Source organism: Lytechinus variegatus, chromosome 18, assembly GCF_018143015.1.
Source record: "Lytechinus variegatus isolate NC3 chromosome 18, Lvar_3.0, whole genome shotgun sequence".
Lineage (NCBI taxonomy): Eukaryota > Metazoa > Echinodermata > Echinoidea > Temnopleuroida > Toxopneustidae > Lytechinus > Lytechinus variegatus.
This window is the reverse complement of record NC_054757.1, coordinates 18,518,871-18,535,653: the sequence shown is the minus strand read 5'-3', so window position 1 is coordinate 18,535,653 and position 16,783 is coordinate 18,518,871. Positions and strand designations below refer to the sequence as shown.

Below are 16,783 nucleotides of genomic sequence, written 5' to 3'. Positions count from 1 at the left end.
AAGACTTTTTAGTGACATATTTGTGTATAAAAAGACAATACCTTTCCATCCATATATAATTTGTCTATAATCATCACTTTCGTGAAATTTTCTTCGTGTGTCTCCTTTAACAGTGTCTTGCATGGCCATTTTCATGGTATTAAGTGAATATGAGACCACTTTTAACAATAATCAACTGCATTTCTAAAATCTTCAAGAAACCAAGCATCTTACCTCTCAGAAAACCTATAGATACATCGTCTGGTCATAGTCAGTTTAAACTTGATGGCACTGGTACAAACCAGATTGCACTCGTTTTTGTGTAACTGACTTCCAGTATGACTGGTGTCTGAATCAACTTTCCAATAATAGTTCCTATTTGTGTTTCTTTCTCTTGGTTGCCCTCTCTCTATCTTTTGAATGACAGGTGTCTACATGCAACTTCTAAATTGATGTTGATTGCTTTGTAGGCAATCTTCACTCATATTCCTATATAGCACATCTGATCGTTTTTAAGCTGGAATTCATAGAGTGATCCCTAGATTTGCCAAGACCATTACACAAAGTTACATAACACCAACATCATCCAAATTGGTATGAACCTAGGTAACGTGAAACACACCTATATCCACACACATAAAGGGCTTGAACACACACACAGGATCACACATGTAGTGTTCAGACATTCACTTTACAACGTTACTTTAAGCTTGGGAAAAGATGACTGGTCAACTTTTAGATGAGCTACCATCCATGATTGGAGGGGGCGCTTTCAGCTGTATATAGCACACTCCACAGACCCGAACAGGGCGGTTGATACGAAGTCTTGGGATGTCAGATTCATAGCGACTGCACCTAAAATATGACAAATAAGGGGACGAAAATGATTTAAACGATGAATCACAAATGAACAAAGATATCAAAAACAAAAGAAGAATGCATTCAGATGTAAATGATGACATTACTACTCTACTACTTACATGTATTTACCAACCAGATCAAAGTTTCGTTGCAAAAGCCCAGATAACACAAAGACAATCAGGAAAAACCCATATATATCACCCTCCCTGTGTCAGTCAGTCATCCAGAGTATAAAATTGGTTAAGTCCCAACTATGGGGTTGGCAGAAGTCACCTCACACTCACAGAGATCACCCCCACCCCTCCCTCCCTCTTTACTCTATGTGGGGCATCCTCCTCCCTCAACCCAACCCTCCTACTCTCCTCCACCACTTGCTTCTTCCATGTCTTCTTCAGTCGTCCCCTTCCCTTTTTGTCTCTTGCATCAAGATATTTGAATAAAGGTATTGCATCATAGTTCTTACTTTTGGCAGAAGAGTTTTCCGCAGTTCCTGCAGTGATGCCTCCTTTCCGTCAGAGTGAAGCGAGTGGGACAGGCCTGGCAAGTATCCCCGCTCTCGTCCTTCACCCAATGGTCAGCAGCGGCCTTGCCCGGCTGGTCCACGACAGACCAGGAGAAGACTCTGCCACGGTCATCACCGACGAACACCTTCATGTGGTCCCTGGATATGATGGAAGAAAAAAAATAATAGTAATAATAATAAAATGCAATATGTATAAGCAGATATTACAATGTTTCTGGGTGATGCATATTATCACGCCTATCCTAACTGAACGATGAAAGAATTCCTTCCTACAGGGTACCCATTTACTACACCCGGGTGGAGAGTGGCAACTGTAGATAAATGCTTTTGCAAAGGATGTAAGTGCAGAGATGCGATTTGAGATTACTACAGCAATTGATTGCTCAAATTAAGTGTACTTGGTCGGGCTTGGAAGAAACTTTTACTGTTGTACTAGTGCTAAAAAAATGTGCCTTGAGAGTGATGGGCCATTGTTGAGGAGAAAAGATGATGAACCTGTTAAATTATCAAGGGACCTAGACATGATGACAAAACAGGAAACGGAACACCAAAGATTACAGAATGAAAACATTAAGTTTGGCCTGAACATGGAGGATCCTCAAGACAGAAAGGAGTTGAAGGAGAGTGTCTATATATGTCACTTTTCAACTTGGTCCTTCAATGAATAAATCAAGAAATATTTAATGTCTAAGGTACAATTCTTTATCACTTGCACAACAGTAACAGTTTTTTTAGAATGAACAATAAAAGGTAGAGGTGAATTCTTGTTGTAGACAGGAAGTTATCAACCTAATGAAATTTCTCGATTAAAACCACCTTTCTACTTTGGTCACCTGAAATGTCTCCTCTCGCTTACCTTGAAATAGCCACAGCTGTTACAGCGGCAGGTTGAGAGTTGTCTTTTCTTTCGAATGCTGTGTGCATTGTGAGCTTACTTCGGAACACTAGCTGACGTTGCCACTTGAAACCTGAAGGATGATAGAAACAAGATTCAAACTCATTTAACTCCATGAAGTTGTGGCACTTTACCTTTCAAGATACTGTACAACAAATGTTGTAATTGACAATCAAATCTTTGAATTTCAAAGACAAATCATAGTTCCTGTCAATAAAGTGGGAAGAATCAATCTGACTTTACACATGGCAACATTCCAAATCCATACTTCTCTGTAATCAAATGTACATTTTTTTTGTATTTATATAACTTATAATTATAATTAATCACTCAATACTGGTACTGATTTATTTTTGTCATAAATCTTTATATACATGTATTTTGGGCAGACATAACTATATTTCATTCCATGTTAACTGCCATTAACTTCACGATACAAAGCTACTTACCCGGTTTTAACTTGTTCCGATGAGCTGCTGAACGTTCCTCCTTATCCAGTTCATCCTCATCGAATCCTTTCAGATCATTCTCAGTCACCATAATGTATTCTTTGGAAGGGCTCATCGGAACATCACCCAGGATCACTCCTGTGCCATCAGGTACTGTTGGCGTGCTACCGACGCTGCTGCTGAGACTAGTAGCATCACTACTGGACTGTTTACTCAGTTCTTCTCTGCTCTTTTGATCATTAATGTCCTGATTTTGAGTCCTGTCATCTTCAGCACCTTCTTTGTTGCTCAAGAGGCTACCCGACGACCCCATCTTCTCCAGCTTCCGTTTCCTGGGTGGCGCAACCGGAAGCGACGCCGGTGGCTTCAACCTCTGGGATGCGCCTCCATCCTTCTCCTCCCGATCGTCCCTGACGATGGGGGAACTTCGTCCACTGGAAACATTGCTGTTGACTGACAGGGTATCCCGAAAGTCTTCGGACAGCGAGTCCGTCAAGGATTTGTCCGTGTTGTCCCTCCTGGGTGTGGATCCTACACTCTCAAAACTTTGACTGTCCTCCTCCGAGGGACTGTCCTCCGATGGGTCGACACCCACTTTGGAGTCTACCATTGTGCTTTGAAGGGCGCCGTTCTCGCCTCTCCCGTTGCTCCCATCAGGTACCTGGACATACTCAACACTCCACATCTGCAATCAAAAGATATCATCGACAATGTTAGGTGGAACAGTATGTTAAGGGCCTGGTCACACCGCCCGAGCGTTGTTGGAGCGGTCATGGAGCGGAAGGGAAAGAGAGTCGAATTTCGCTCACAAAATTGGGGGGAAAAATCGAAAAAAAAAATTTAAAAAAAACAATCGAAATCGAAAATGGTGAACGGTAGCAAGCGGTGATGATTTTTTATCTCCGCTCCACGGCCGCTCCAACAACGCTCGGGCGGTGTGACCAGGCCTTTAGGTTAAACAATAATCACAAAGAAACACCAATTAGAGCTCCAAGGATTAGAAGGCAGATCATGACCTGTGGAGGATTTCATGAAATAAATAGACAGTGATACAAGCTAATGATGTAATCAGGGGCCCGTCTTACAAAGAGTTGTGATTGATCCAATCAATTGTAACTCTATGGAAATCCATCACTGTCATAAGTTTTTTCTACAGAAAAATTTGCAAAATATCCTTTGTAAACAAAGGAAAACACACCAAATTGTCAAAAAATCAATGACTTTATGGATATACTGTCATATCTAAAAAAAAATCCTGAACATGCATTTCATATGTTTACTTTGCTGGCTTTCCATAGTTGCGATGATTGGATCACAACTCTTTGTAAGACAGCCCTGGTCTCATTGGCTGAGGACAAATTACTCTGTGAAAGCCAAAGAAAAAAAATTATAAGAAATAAAGCCATGGTCTATGTCTTTTGACCAATTTGTATTTGATACCCGCTTTCTACTCTGCCCTTTCTGAACTTACCATTTCCAAACTTCTCAGTATATTCTAAATGCAACTACATGTATTTCATATTATCAAATGAATGAAATCGACTTGAATGGAAGTTGGATTGAAGAAAACTTAGGTGACTTAAAATTATCTGGACAGAGATGAACTAAACTAGACTGAACTGAACCGGACCACCTTGCATAGCATTGCAATAAAATGAATTGAATTGACATGAACTGCAATGAACTGAACTTCTTTGAACAGAAAAGTACCTGACCAAATCAAATTTAATTCAATTGAATTCAGTTAACTTACTTGAATTTCAGATTAATTTAATTGAGTTGAGCTGAATTGAACTAAATTGAAATGAGTTGAACTGGATTGAGTAAAAATGAGTCTGGTTGAATTGAGTTGGATTGAGTTGAGTTGAATGGATTTGAATCGCATGAAATGGGATAGATTCTAATGAAGTTAAGTCAAAGTGAAATAAATTAGATTGAATGGAGTCGAGTTGAATTGAATTGAGCTGAACTGAACTCAAATGAATCACATAATAAAGATTCAATCGCTTACCCGGACCACACCATCGCTGGAACCTGTTATGACCACATTCAGTGTATCCCATTCTACCAGCTGTGAAGGAAAACAAACAGGGAACAAATACAACCACAGGAATTTTAACAGTCAAGATAAAGGTCACCAAACATACGCTCAACTGTATATTTCATCTGAATTAGTATCATAATCATGGTTACCATTATTCCTGTAGTGGAACAATAGCTCTTGCCATCTGACCAACACGCAATAAAATGTTTTGCAGCGATGGTCCAGTCTGGAGATATTTATATCTCAATGAATATAGACAAATTCACAAAGCAAATGCTGACAATTTTATCAAAATCGGATAACAAAGTTATTGAAATTTAAAGATTTGCATTATTCTGGTGAAACGGTTCTAGGCATGTATTTATGAATATTCATAAGGTGAGCTGATGTCATATCCCGATTTGTTCTTTTGCATTTCATTATATGAAATTTAGGTTTATTCAAAACATTTCTACCAAGAATTAAAACAATTGGATTGACAACTGATTAAGTGCATTAGTTATTTATTGCCGCAACTTATTTCATCATAATGGAGAAACATCATTTATAAATGAATGAAAGAAATGAATCATGTTATTACATGAATGATTTCATGTAATAACATTAGAAAAAGGAAAGTGGAGATGTGACATCATCAGCCCACTTAGTGAATATTCATGACGATGTGCATGAAACTGTTTTCACAAAATATTTATAAACTTTAAAATTCAATAACTTTGTTATTTATTACCTGATTTTGTGAAATTTTCAGCATTTTGATCTGTGAAGTTTACTAAATTTATTTAGATATAAATATTTTCAGCCCGGACCATCCCTTTAAACCATCGGATACCGAGCCCATACACTTATGGACTGGAGTCTATTTAAAACATTTCTTTCTTCTTTATTTTTGTTTTTGTAATTATTTCAAACATGATAAACATGATAAAAACATAACTGGATAGAAAACCTTAAGCATGAACAAATCTTACTTCAGACATAGCACAGCATAGGATCTGTTGTTCTCTCCCTGTCGATGTGTTCACACTCGCAATCATGTCTCCATTGATGCTCCAAACGTAGAGATACACTCCAGCACAGATTGCTATGTCACCCTACATGAATATGCATGAATGGGACCACAGACATAATGATTACTTACATATATTTCACAATTCAAATGCAGGAAATTGCGAAAAGACAATTTCAATGACAGAACCTACATGTGCTTTAAATAGCCAGAAAGTATGTTCCAAGAATTTAAACATATTCTAAATCTCAACATCACATATTCCATGAAATACATCACAGACTATCTAATTAATAAAATAAATTTTCATCATGTAAAAATATCCAACTTAAATAAACTTAAGAAATAGGAAAAGATTCCTTGAGGGGATTTCATCAAAAATAAATTGCCAATGATGTCAGTAATTAAATGTCTATGATGACACAAAATCAGGAATGAATTCTACACGTAGCTGACATTATGAGTCACGAATAGCATAATATCTGTTTTCAAATTTAAAACAACATTGTAACTATGAATCTGTGTTGATGCAAATATGATTTTTCAATCATGCATTATACAAATCATGCATAAAATGTAACTAACAGGGTGTTTCAAGAAAATATTTGCAATTAAGTGCAAAGTTCATAAGCATATTTACAAGTAATAAGGTTTTTTTTTTACTAAAGCAGATCAATTTACACTCGTTGATACAAGAAGCACGCCATCTTTCAATTAGAAATTTGCAATAACATACATTTTTAATTGACTTTGCGACCTGAAATTGACTTGCGAATGCGATGAATTAACACCCAATTAGGCATGCAGTATTTATCAAGAGTTCTTTCTTATTTCCAATAAAACAATACAATGTAATGGGGTAATTCTAAAAAATAAGTACATCCCACCTTTGATATATAGGGACTTCCTGAATTTATTCTTCCTGAAATAAATTATTCTAGTTAATGCAAAAAGTTGTATTGCTCTAAGATCATAATGAATTGAAAGATTAGTAAAAAGTTTAGTAAGAATTTCAATGTAAGAAGGATGGTCAGACAAACAGAAGGGAGGATCAACTAATGGAATTTCCCACTAGATTACCACTATTGACTTCTGACTCACCGATAGCTCATTGATACAGACTGCCGTGACCGGGGCGCCAAGCGCCCTCATCTGTCGGACGAAGGTCAGTCGAATGAGATCCCACATGAGGCACGATTGGTCACGTGACCCACTGACGATGATGTTGTACGAGGTGGACGCAGCCAGGCATGTCACGGCTCCCATGTGCCCGTACAATGCCTGAATGATAGAAAGACAAGATCATAGCAAGCGTAACCACTTGTAAGTGTTTGCTTGGAAATTTTTCTTCATTTCCAGTAGATGATTTTATAACTGATTATTGTTACACAAGATCACAGGACCACGAAGGCCTCTCATCAAAAGTCAGAGACAGGTATTCCCGCAGAGAGCCCCGCGAGCAGCTCGAAATTACCAATTGTCACATTTCATGATCAAGACAAAACATTTGGGGAATGCAGGCAAGACGCTCTGAACACATGCACTATGCCTTTATAGAGGGGCTCCTGCTAGACAAAGCAGTTTAGACTTTCTAGAAGTTCCATAAACAAAAATAAGGTGGTATAATCAATAACTCTGGACTAAACAAGAATTTCAGACCACACTTCTATTAACTACTAAATTTAATTTTCCTTCAGTACTATCCCTCCTTCAGTACTATACACATACACCACAAGAGTAACACACCAAAATTTCATAAAATTCAATCAAGTGACGATACCATACCTGCTTGAGTGACATCTGTTTTGATCTCTCTTTGCCCATCTCAAGCTGCCACACATTTACAACCTGTAAAAACAAAAAATAATATATTCATACACAACATTAGGAATTTATATGCATCTTAAAATTATAAGGTCAAAAAAACTGGGCAAACCATGTACATTTGTGCTCAAAGGCTGTGAACCCCACAACAAAATGCACACCATCATGCTGAGTGTCGAATGTACGAAACAACACAAGCCCACAGAAACAACCTTCATTGCATGTAATATCTTATCATCCGACTTCATAATGAAATATCTTAAACATCGCAGAACTTGTACACTTCAAACATGTTCATATTCTGGTGGGGTCCACCACTGTACAGGACAAACAGACAAACTGTCATGCTCCTACTTATCTTCACATTTGAAGAATATAAAATCTACTACATGTATCAATGAAAGTGTCCATCCATTCATTGATACATGTAGTAGATTTTCAACCTACTGAATTCTCTTCTCCCCATAGGCTTTGTAAAGGGATTAAGTTTCAAAGGCAACAAGCTAAATAAAACCTGCATTAGGCATTGTTTGTTGATAAAGATCACCTTCAAACATCACAATTACATTTTCCCTTCACTATGGATTTGCAATATAGCATGTAATATAAGTAACATATCCATACATAACTCCGACCTTTAAAAACCATGGACGGTATTCTGATAATTAAACCTAGATTTAAGAAACCCTAGTCTAAACTAGAATTTTAACCCACACGTCTATGGAATGCTGGCTTCATAATAGTTCTTCCATAATCGAGGAAATTATCATGTACCAATTAATCCATGAAAATTCATTATAATGTTACATTTTCATATACTTTCTATTTCACGATTCAATTAATTTTCTGACAACCTTTTGAAGCAGGACAAATACGATTATAAATTGGTGAAAAAGTTGACTGGCACTCCATAAAAGTGTGGTCTAAGTTAATCAAGGGCCCCGTCTTACAAAGAATGATGATTGATCTGATTAATCGCAACTATGGACAGCCAGCAACGTCAACATCTATTATGCATGTTTGTTCAAAATGTTTTTTAACTATGAAGCACATTTCATGGTATTCATTGTTTCCTTCAAAATTCACTACACTTCTCTTTGTTTAAAAAGGATATTGTGCAAATTTCCTGTAGAGTTACCATTGTCAGATCAATCGTAACTCTTTGTTAGACAGGCCCAGGTCTAACTATACCATGTCTATCTGAATACCACCCCATGTTTTTTTCCTCTATAATCAAAGAGAATGAATTTTGAACTCACAGTGCTACTTCCGCCTGTAATCAATGTCTTGCTGTTCGGACAGACTGCACACAGCACCTCCCCACACCCGTTGCCCTCTGCAACGGTCGTAGCTTTGTCAGAGTCATAGCTGCCTATACGCAAGCTGTAGTCGGCATAGCCGAACGCAAGGTAGCGGTTGTAGGTCGGAGGAATGAGGGTTTTGTTCTGCTCCACAGCGAGGATCGATTTGTCAACCTGGCGGATCTGACCGACGGCTCCTTTTAGTTCTGGAATAAGAAAAATGAGGAGAGACACTGCATTAATTGGGTATCTTTCGAGATATTGGAATGTTAAAGGCATGAACCCAGCTATTTAGATTGCATTGTTGATGTTTAAAATATAGTCTGAACACATCTTGGAATGAAAAAGATTTGAATTTGTTTACCCTATAAACATTTTTTTTTGGTTATACTCAACTAATTATGAATCCCCCCCCTCCCACCTCTTCAAGTCCTGGTTTTAGTTTAAAGTTATCCACACATTCTCAATTTGAAAAAAAACTTTTATGAACAATTACAGGTGTCATAACTTACTGCTATAAGCTACTAAAATCCTGCAATGTAATTGGCTAAATGCAAAACATCACCTAAGTTTTACTTTTGTACACAATTTTTAAGTACACACCTTTGAGGGGTTGTAATGATGGTCTGAGAGTGTCCAGATTGTGGAAGAACAACCTCGATATGGCGATGGAGTTCCCGGCGTTGTCTCCGACCCTGTTACTCACTCTCTTCTGTAAGTGAGGTTTCTTGAAGAGCTGCAGAATATACAATAGAAAATGAATATCCATCAACATTTCATTATTCAAAATAGATATAAGGAATGAAATACTCAGAAAATTTGTTTTGCCCAATTGATCATGGGCATGGCATTCTAGAAGATAACATGGCTCTCTCACCTGTTTGGGTACCTGACCAAAGTTGTTGATGACCCCTATGACATCATTCTTCTTTAGGGGATCATCAATTCTGTTGGTATCAACTTTACCACCAAACCTTAACCTCATCAAATCTAAAACCTAGCCCCTTTATCATGAAGGAATCAAATCACAGAAGATACATATATCATAACTCTCTCACCTGTTTGGGTACCTGTCCAAAGTTGTTGATGACCCCGATGAAGGCATTCTTCTTGAGGGGATCGTCGATGCTGTAGATGTCGACGTTGCCTTCGTAGAAGAGATAGTGGAAGACGTTGTGGGCCTCCTCTGCTTCTTTGCCTTGCTGCTTGTAACCGAAGATGAGATCGATCCACTCGTGAAGGTGGGCGCTGACGTAGTCGCACTCTAAAGCCTGTAGGGAGAGTTTGATATTCGATGCTACATTAGGTCATGATATTCTCCATGGTCATGTTTCATATAGCTGTTTCTAAATTACCCACATTTTTCGCAATAAATCTGCTGCTCGAAATTTCATGTCTTCTTGGGTTCCCTCCTTCCCTTCTAATATTACATACAGGATTCCAATACAGCCAAACCTGTGTTAGTGGCACCTGTCTATAGCAGCAATCTGCCCATAGTAATCACTATAACTGATTCCCATGGAGGCAGATTGTGTGCATAAGAACCTGTCTATAGCAGCCACCTGTCTATAGTGACCACTAAAACTGATTCCCAAGGATGCAGACTGAGTGTATAAGGACCTGTCTCTGGCAGTCACCTGCCTATAGTGACCACTAAAACAGATTCCCAAGGATGCAGACTGAGTGTATAAGAACCTGTCTATAGCTGCCACCTGCCTCTATTGACCACATTCCCATGGAGGCAGATTGTGTGTATAAGAAGTTAAGAACCTGTCGACAGCAGACACCTGCCCAAAGTGACCACTAAAATTGGTTTCCATGGAGGCAGATTGTGTGTGTAAGAACCTGTCTATAGCAGCCACCTGCCTATAATAACTACTAAAACTGATTCCCATGAAGGCAGATAATGTGTATAAGAACCTAAAGGCCATACTTTGTGTTTTCCATTGGTGGTCACTATAGACAGGTTTCACTATTTCAATGAAATAAACCCACCTCTCTATGAAGACGGATAAACTCTTTGGGATCTCCCTTGGCCCAGGGGGGTAAGACGATGTCCCCAAGTTCTACTCCACTCTGCTTTACACCTGTAGAGAAACGCAAAAATCAAAAACAAAAACATGAATAGAAACCCATTGATTGCCAATTGCTTTGGTTATACAAGAGCTGTCATATTCAAGGTTACTTTTTCAGAGAACATTTGCTGACTGATCAGGGATCGGGGGGATCAAAATGTGGTGTCTTGACAATTTTCCTTGGTTGTGAAATTGGCTGATCAGCAACGATGTCTGTTACTGCAGTGGTAATGCAGAGCTTACTCAATTACATACTATTCAGTGGAAGAAATCAATGTATGAATCAGAGAGATGTTGAAAATCAGTGGGTTTTCACTCTAAAATTTGTCAATTTTCCAGGGCGTCTCGCTGACAATCATGTAGTCTTGACAGCCATGGAAATGGTCGGATAATGACAACTTAGAGCTTGATGGAAGTTTGGAGTTGATTTGTCAAACTCATCTTTAGTTACCGTGACAAAGTAAACGGAACGGAGAGAGGCTCTAAAACAAAATGCCTTTGGCAACTACATGTACATACAGTCGGTGAAGCCATAAAAATAATTCCACTATGGTGCTATTCACAAACTTATAACCTCCTTGTGATCTGTTTGTCTATTGCTTGAAAGTGTGCAGTATCCAAGTTCTTCCTACTCACCAAGATCAAAGTGGTTGTGGTTGGTGAGGAATTCTGGTAGGTAGAAGAACTCTGGAATGAGCTCTTTGACATCAGCAGTGTTGTGTTTGGAGGCAGACAGCCAGCTGTCTTTGATACTGTGGAACATCCGATCAGCTAGATCAAAATGGCCACCCTAAGATAGAAATAGAAATCAGACAACTGCGTTTGTCTCGGCTATAATTGTTATTTATTACCAGCATTATCAGGACAACCAACAATCATATAGTTATCATCACCAACTTATCATTATCATCATTACCATCACCACTAAAGGCACTACCATTATGATCGAAGATAATAGAATTTTGTCAGTTTTTGACAGAATTTTGTCAGTTTACCACCATCACTAGCGTTACAATTACATGTACTGTCATCAAGCCATCGCCATCATCACGTACATGTGCATCATCACCACCATTAACACCACTCCTGTAATCATCATCACTATCATCATCAACATCCTCATCTTTATCACCGTCATCATCATCACCACCACCACCATCATCATCACCACCATCATCATCATCACCATAATCATCATCACCATAATCATCATTACCACTATCATCATCATCATCACTATCACCGTCATCATCATCACCATCATCACAATCATAATCCCCATCATCATCATCACCACTATCACTATCATTATCACCATCATCCCTACCATCATCACCATCATCACCACCATCATCATATCATCATCACCATAATCATCACCATCATCATCACCATCATTATCATCACTATCACCATCATTATCACCATCATCACCATCACCATCATTACCATCATCATCCTCATCATCATCACCACTATCACCATCATTATCACCACCATCATTATCATCATCATCATCATCACCATCACCATCATCATCACAACTATCACCATCATTATCACCATCATCACCACCATCACTACCATCATCATCCTCATCATCATCATCATCACCACTATCACTATCATTATCACCATCATCCTCACCATCATCACCATCATTCACCATCATCATCCTCATCACCATCATTATCACCATCATCATCACCACCATCATCATCACCATCATCATCAACATCCTCATCCCCATCATCATCCACTCACCTGTAACCTGAGGAAGTGCTGAGTGAAGGGTTCCATACGGATGAGGTACGATGCTACAATCATAGCAGAGGAATAATGCGTGCTGTAGTAACACGGAGGAGTGTCGTCTGAACCAAGGATTAAAAAGAAAACATTTGAAACATTACATGTTTGCAGTGTACCGGTATCAATGTTTCTAGACAGTGGCCCCAATTCATGCGGGATTTGAAGGGGTTTGTACATTTTCATGGATTGCAATACAGAATCTCTTGAGATCGTCAATCCAGGGTCATCCAAGTGACGTTTGGCATCACCTAGTACAGTACATGCCTGTGATTCATCCGGCATCACCCTTGGTGTGCCGGCAAGTCCAAGAGAAAATATGAGCTTGCTTGCTGTTTAATACTGGAGTACATGAATGAAAAATCATCCATTTTCATCGTTACAAGATGTGTACATGTACATACATGTATAAGGCTTTGTTGCAGGACAATGAAACACATCCCAGGACATCATGAATATGGGCTCCAAAGATGCCAGAGACTTTGAAGAAAAGAGTGGTGAAATGCCACAGCACAAAGCCTCTCTTTCTCTATCTTGGGCCTATGAGGGTTAATTCAGTCATGCATAAGGATCATTGGGTAAAAAATGCAAAGGCATAAAATCCTTCCACCAAAATTTAAGGGAAATATAAGGATTTGAAGAAATTACTGCACAAAAATAATGTACAAAAGAATATGGAGGCATTCAAGCAAAATTTGAAGGATAAAGGGGTTCCCAGAGTTTCATGCCTGTCAACAGGGGAAATTTATTTAGGATATTAAGAAATTATATTGCAATCGATTACAAGTATCAATTTTAATCTTGCAATTACTAGATAATGATAATGAAAATGTAATACCCATTTATATGTATATACAGTCCTGCAACTAATGACCTCTGTTGACCTAATATATACTCTATTCTGCATGAGATAATATCATCATTAGATCAATTCTAATATAGCCCTCAGTTTTACTTTCAGTTAATAGAAGAAACATGCAAACTGAAAATTAATTGCAAAATATAATGTTGATTTATTTACTCACATGCACAAGAAATTTGCATTTGTTGTTTGATTTGTTTGACAAGTAATGACAAGTCTCTAAATTGTCAAAACATCTTTCCCACACAAAGAGCATTTTGATTTTTAAATGGTAATACAATAAACTGGTTGAATGTTTTTATACATATACACAGCCGTAATATTGATTGTTTAATAGTTCCTTCCACATGTATGAGAGAGCTGTAGCATGAGTTTGACAAGTTGACAAATCTAAAAACTTTACTTGATTTTTATTGGATGAAAAGCACGGATGTCTGTTACTATGGTATCTATGGGATAAAACATACTGTCCTCTTGGACACAACATCCAACAATTTGTTTTTATGAATAGCTCACTTGGTCCCCACTTCATGAAGAATTATGATAACTTTGCAATTATTTTAAATTTCATGGAAAACCCTAATTTTGAATGGCTTCCAAGCCGTTACCATGGCCAATACCATAATTTCAAGTTACAAACAGGCTGCTTGTAATCAGAACTGATGCCTTCCATAAGATCAATATCATATTGGTTTAGTTATTAATCAACCAGTGTAAATGTCCCCTAGTGGTGATCAACTACATGTAGATCAATTTTACATGAGATAAAATCCCCTTTTAACCAGTTTCGATAAGATTTGATTGGTCAACTGCTTAGAACTACATCAGGAGGTGTTTCAAGAAGATTAGTGTGACCTGATAAGTTAAATACATGTAAGTGTGACCCAAGAGTCACACACTTAAATTTTAGTTTCGTGCAGTATAAAACGCACCATCGCATTGGTCAGATCACATGCACACATATATCCATCAATCAGACAAGTGTACAGTATTAGTTGACGTTTAAGCCTGACACTAAGGAACTCGTAACTCTTTGTTAAACATTTGGATCCAGCTCATATAACCACCCCCCCCCCCCGCTTACTTTTTTGTTTTAATACAAACTGGATCATTGCACCTCCTTGGTATTAATGTAAATGTTATGATAGACAGAATATCACTTCAATCATTTTCAGATGTATCATGGGATATGAATTAGTTGCAATAAATGACACTAGTATGTTGTACTGAAAAAAAAACACACACAGTGAAAATACATTTATCACAGCAACGTTACAATCATCATCCGACCATCAATGAGTACAAAAATGAAATTAATGTAATTAAATTATTTATGAACTGTATCATGATTGTGGTTTAGCAATGGGTTTTTACAGTCCAGTGATAATGATTGTATTTAATACCAGCGTACTTATAATCGTGGAGTAATCGTAGTCATATTATTAGATCGTATAAGATCATGTCAGGGCCCTGTTGTACAAAGAGTTACGATTGACCAGATCAATTGTAACTCTATGGAAATCCATTAGTGTCAGGATCGCACAACAATGAAAACAAGGTATAAACAGCCAAAATATGTGAGTTTATGACTACATGAAGCAGTTATTTTCATGAAGACATTCTTGTACAATTATGGCAACTTTTGCGCCTATATTGTAGCTACCATGGTTACAGGGCTCAACATAAAATAATAAAAATCAAGGTTTCTCATTTATTGCAATTTTACCATACATGAAGATGTACTCAGATCAGAATGGTTGAACTATAAAAGAAAAATTAAGTTAGGCATGGCTTTACACAAGACTGGAACATATTCTCAGCTGTTAACTCAGCAACATGGGGATCATTTGGCGCAAGAAAGGGCCACCAGTTGTACATTAAGTCCTTTGTTATTTGCAAACAGCTTCATGAAACAACTGCAAGGGGCCCGTAACACAAAGTTTAGCAATGATCAAAGAAACACTTTTCTACGATTGATTCCATTGACTACAATACAGAATCAATCATGAAAATCAATGGTACAATCAATCACTAACCTTTGTGTTATGGGACCTAGGAGGAATTGTATATGCATCAAGTTAAACGCAAATGGACTATTGTATCTTTTAAAAGATATATATTTACAATACCGATTCACAATTTAACAACATGTCTTTATTCTGTAGTCAGTAATGGATGCACTAATCTATTTTTTGTCTCCAGTTACAAAATGCAGGAATATGTGTTATCATACAAGACTGTGATATGAAAATGAGTTCACATACAGGTACATGTACACACAGTACCTTAAAATGGAAGTTTTGCTCTTTCGCGATGGAAATCTGACAACTACGTGTAATGACTACATGTACATCATGTGTGTCGATGAGCAAAATAACACAACATTTGGTAATGCATTGTTGGCGATTCAAATCTACAAGCTCCAATTTTTTTGGGAAGGAAGGGGGGGGAGGGACCTCCTCTTCCTATTTTGAAATTGCATTTTTATCCCTGAGGAAGAGAGCTGCCATCAAACATTGCAGAATATCATTCAATGGAAAATAATGCATCACCTTCAATTATTATGCTACGATGATTATATGAGGGTACACAACAATCCAAATAAATAATTCTAGCTAGATGGTGCTATATAAATACCTATTATCATCATTATTACCATCAACTATGTTTCATAATTGTTATATGAATACATCATAAACATTCTAGCCCAGTAGCTGAATAAGGAATAACATTCAAATTTTAAAGATGACTGAAAGAGATTTGATCTAACTTAAACTCGGAAGAGTGTTAGGTGTCCAGTAGCCAACATCAGACTCAACCCTCCTCCACCGAAAATGCTAGGTAACCTCCTCAAATCAAGTAATGAAATGTCAAAATGTTAGAAGTGGGTCCAGTTTCAAAAACCCTTGTTACAAATGCACAATTTCTGTAAGTTCACAATCAGCCAATCAAATCAAATGATTTCAGTAGCTTTAAACTGTTATTGCAAATTTGTTATTGTAACAAGTTTTGTGAAACAGGTCCCTGAAGATCAAACTGCATGTCCTAAGACCACTCAAGGCAAAAGATAAGTGAACGTTAGGGTGGTCCCAAGGGTAAAATAGTGTGTGATTGAATGGAGTATCTGCAGGTTAACATGTTGCCATGGTTACACA

General features: G+C 37.7%; 1 protein-coding gene across 1 annotated transcript in view; it reads right to left on the bottom strand.

Moving 5' to 3' along the window:
- Nucleotides 1-308: 308 nt before the first annotated feature.
- Nucleotides 309-16,783, bottom strand: part of LOC121431620 (WD repeat and FYVE domain-containing protein 3-like) — a 105,220-nt gene continuing 88,745 nt past the window's right edge. Inside the window, exons 58-71 of the mRNA XM_041629202.1 lie at nt 12,725-12,831; nt 11,597-11,750; nt 10,881-10,972; nt 9,944-10,156; nt 9,489-9,621; nt 8,844-9,091; nt 7,546-7,608; nt 6,862-7,041; nt 5,723-5,845; nt 4,719-4,778; nt 2,708-3,392; nt 2,220-2,331; nt 1,304-1,501; nt 309-834 (exon numbers count right to left, since the gene is read on the bottom strand). Of these exons, the coding sequence (XP_041485136.1) occupies nt 708-834; nt 1,304-1,501; nt 2,220-2,331; nt 2,708-3,392; nt 4,719-4,778; nt 5,723-5,845; nt 6,862-7,041; nt 7,546-7,608; nt 8,844-9,091; nt 9,489-9,621; nt 9,944-10,156; nt 10,881-10,972; nt 11,597-11,750; nt 12,725-12,831 (2,495 nt within the window). The 3' untranslated portion in view covers nt 309-707. The remainder of the gene's footprint in view (nt 835-1,303; nt 1,502-2,219; nt 2,332-2,707; nt 3,393-4,718; nt 4,779-5,722; nt 5,846-6,861; nt 7,042-7,545; nt 7,609-8,843; nt 9,092-9,488; nt 9,622-9,943; nt 10,157-10,880; nt 10,973-11,596; nt 11,751-12,724; nt 12,832-16,783) is intronic.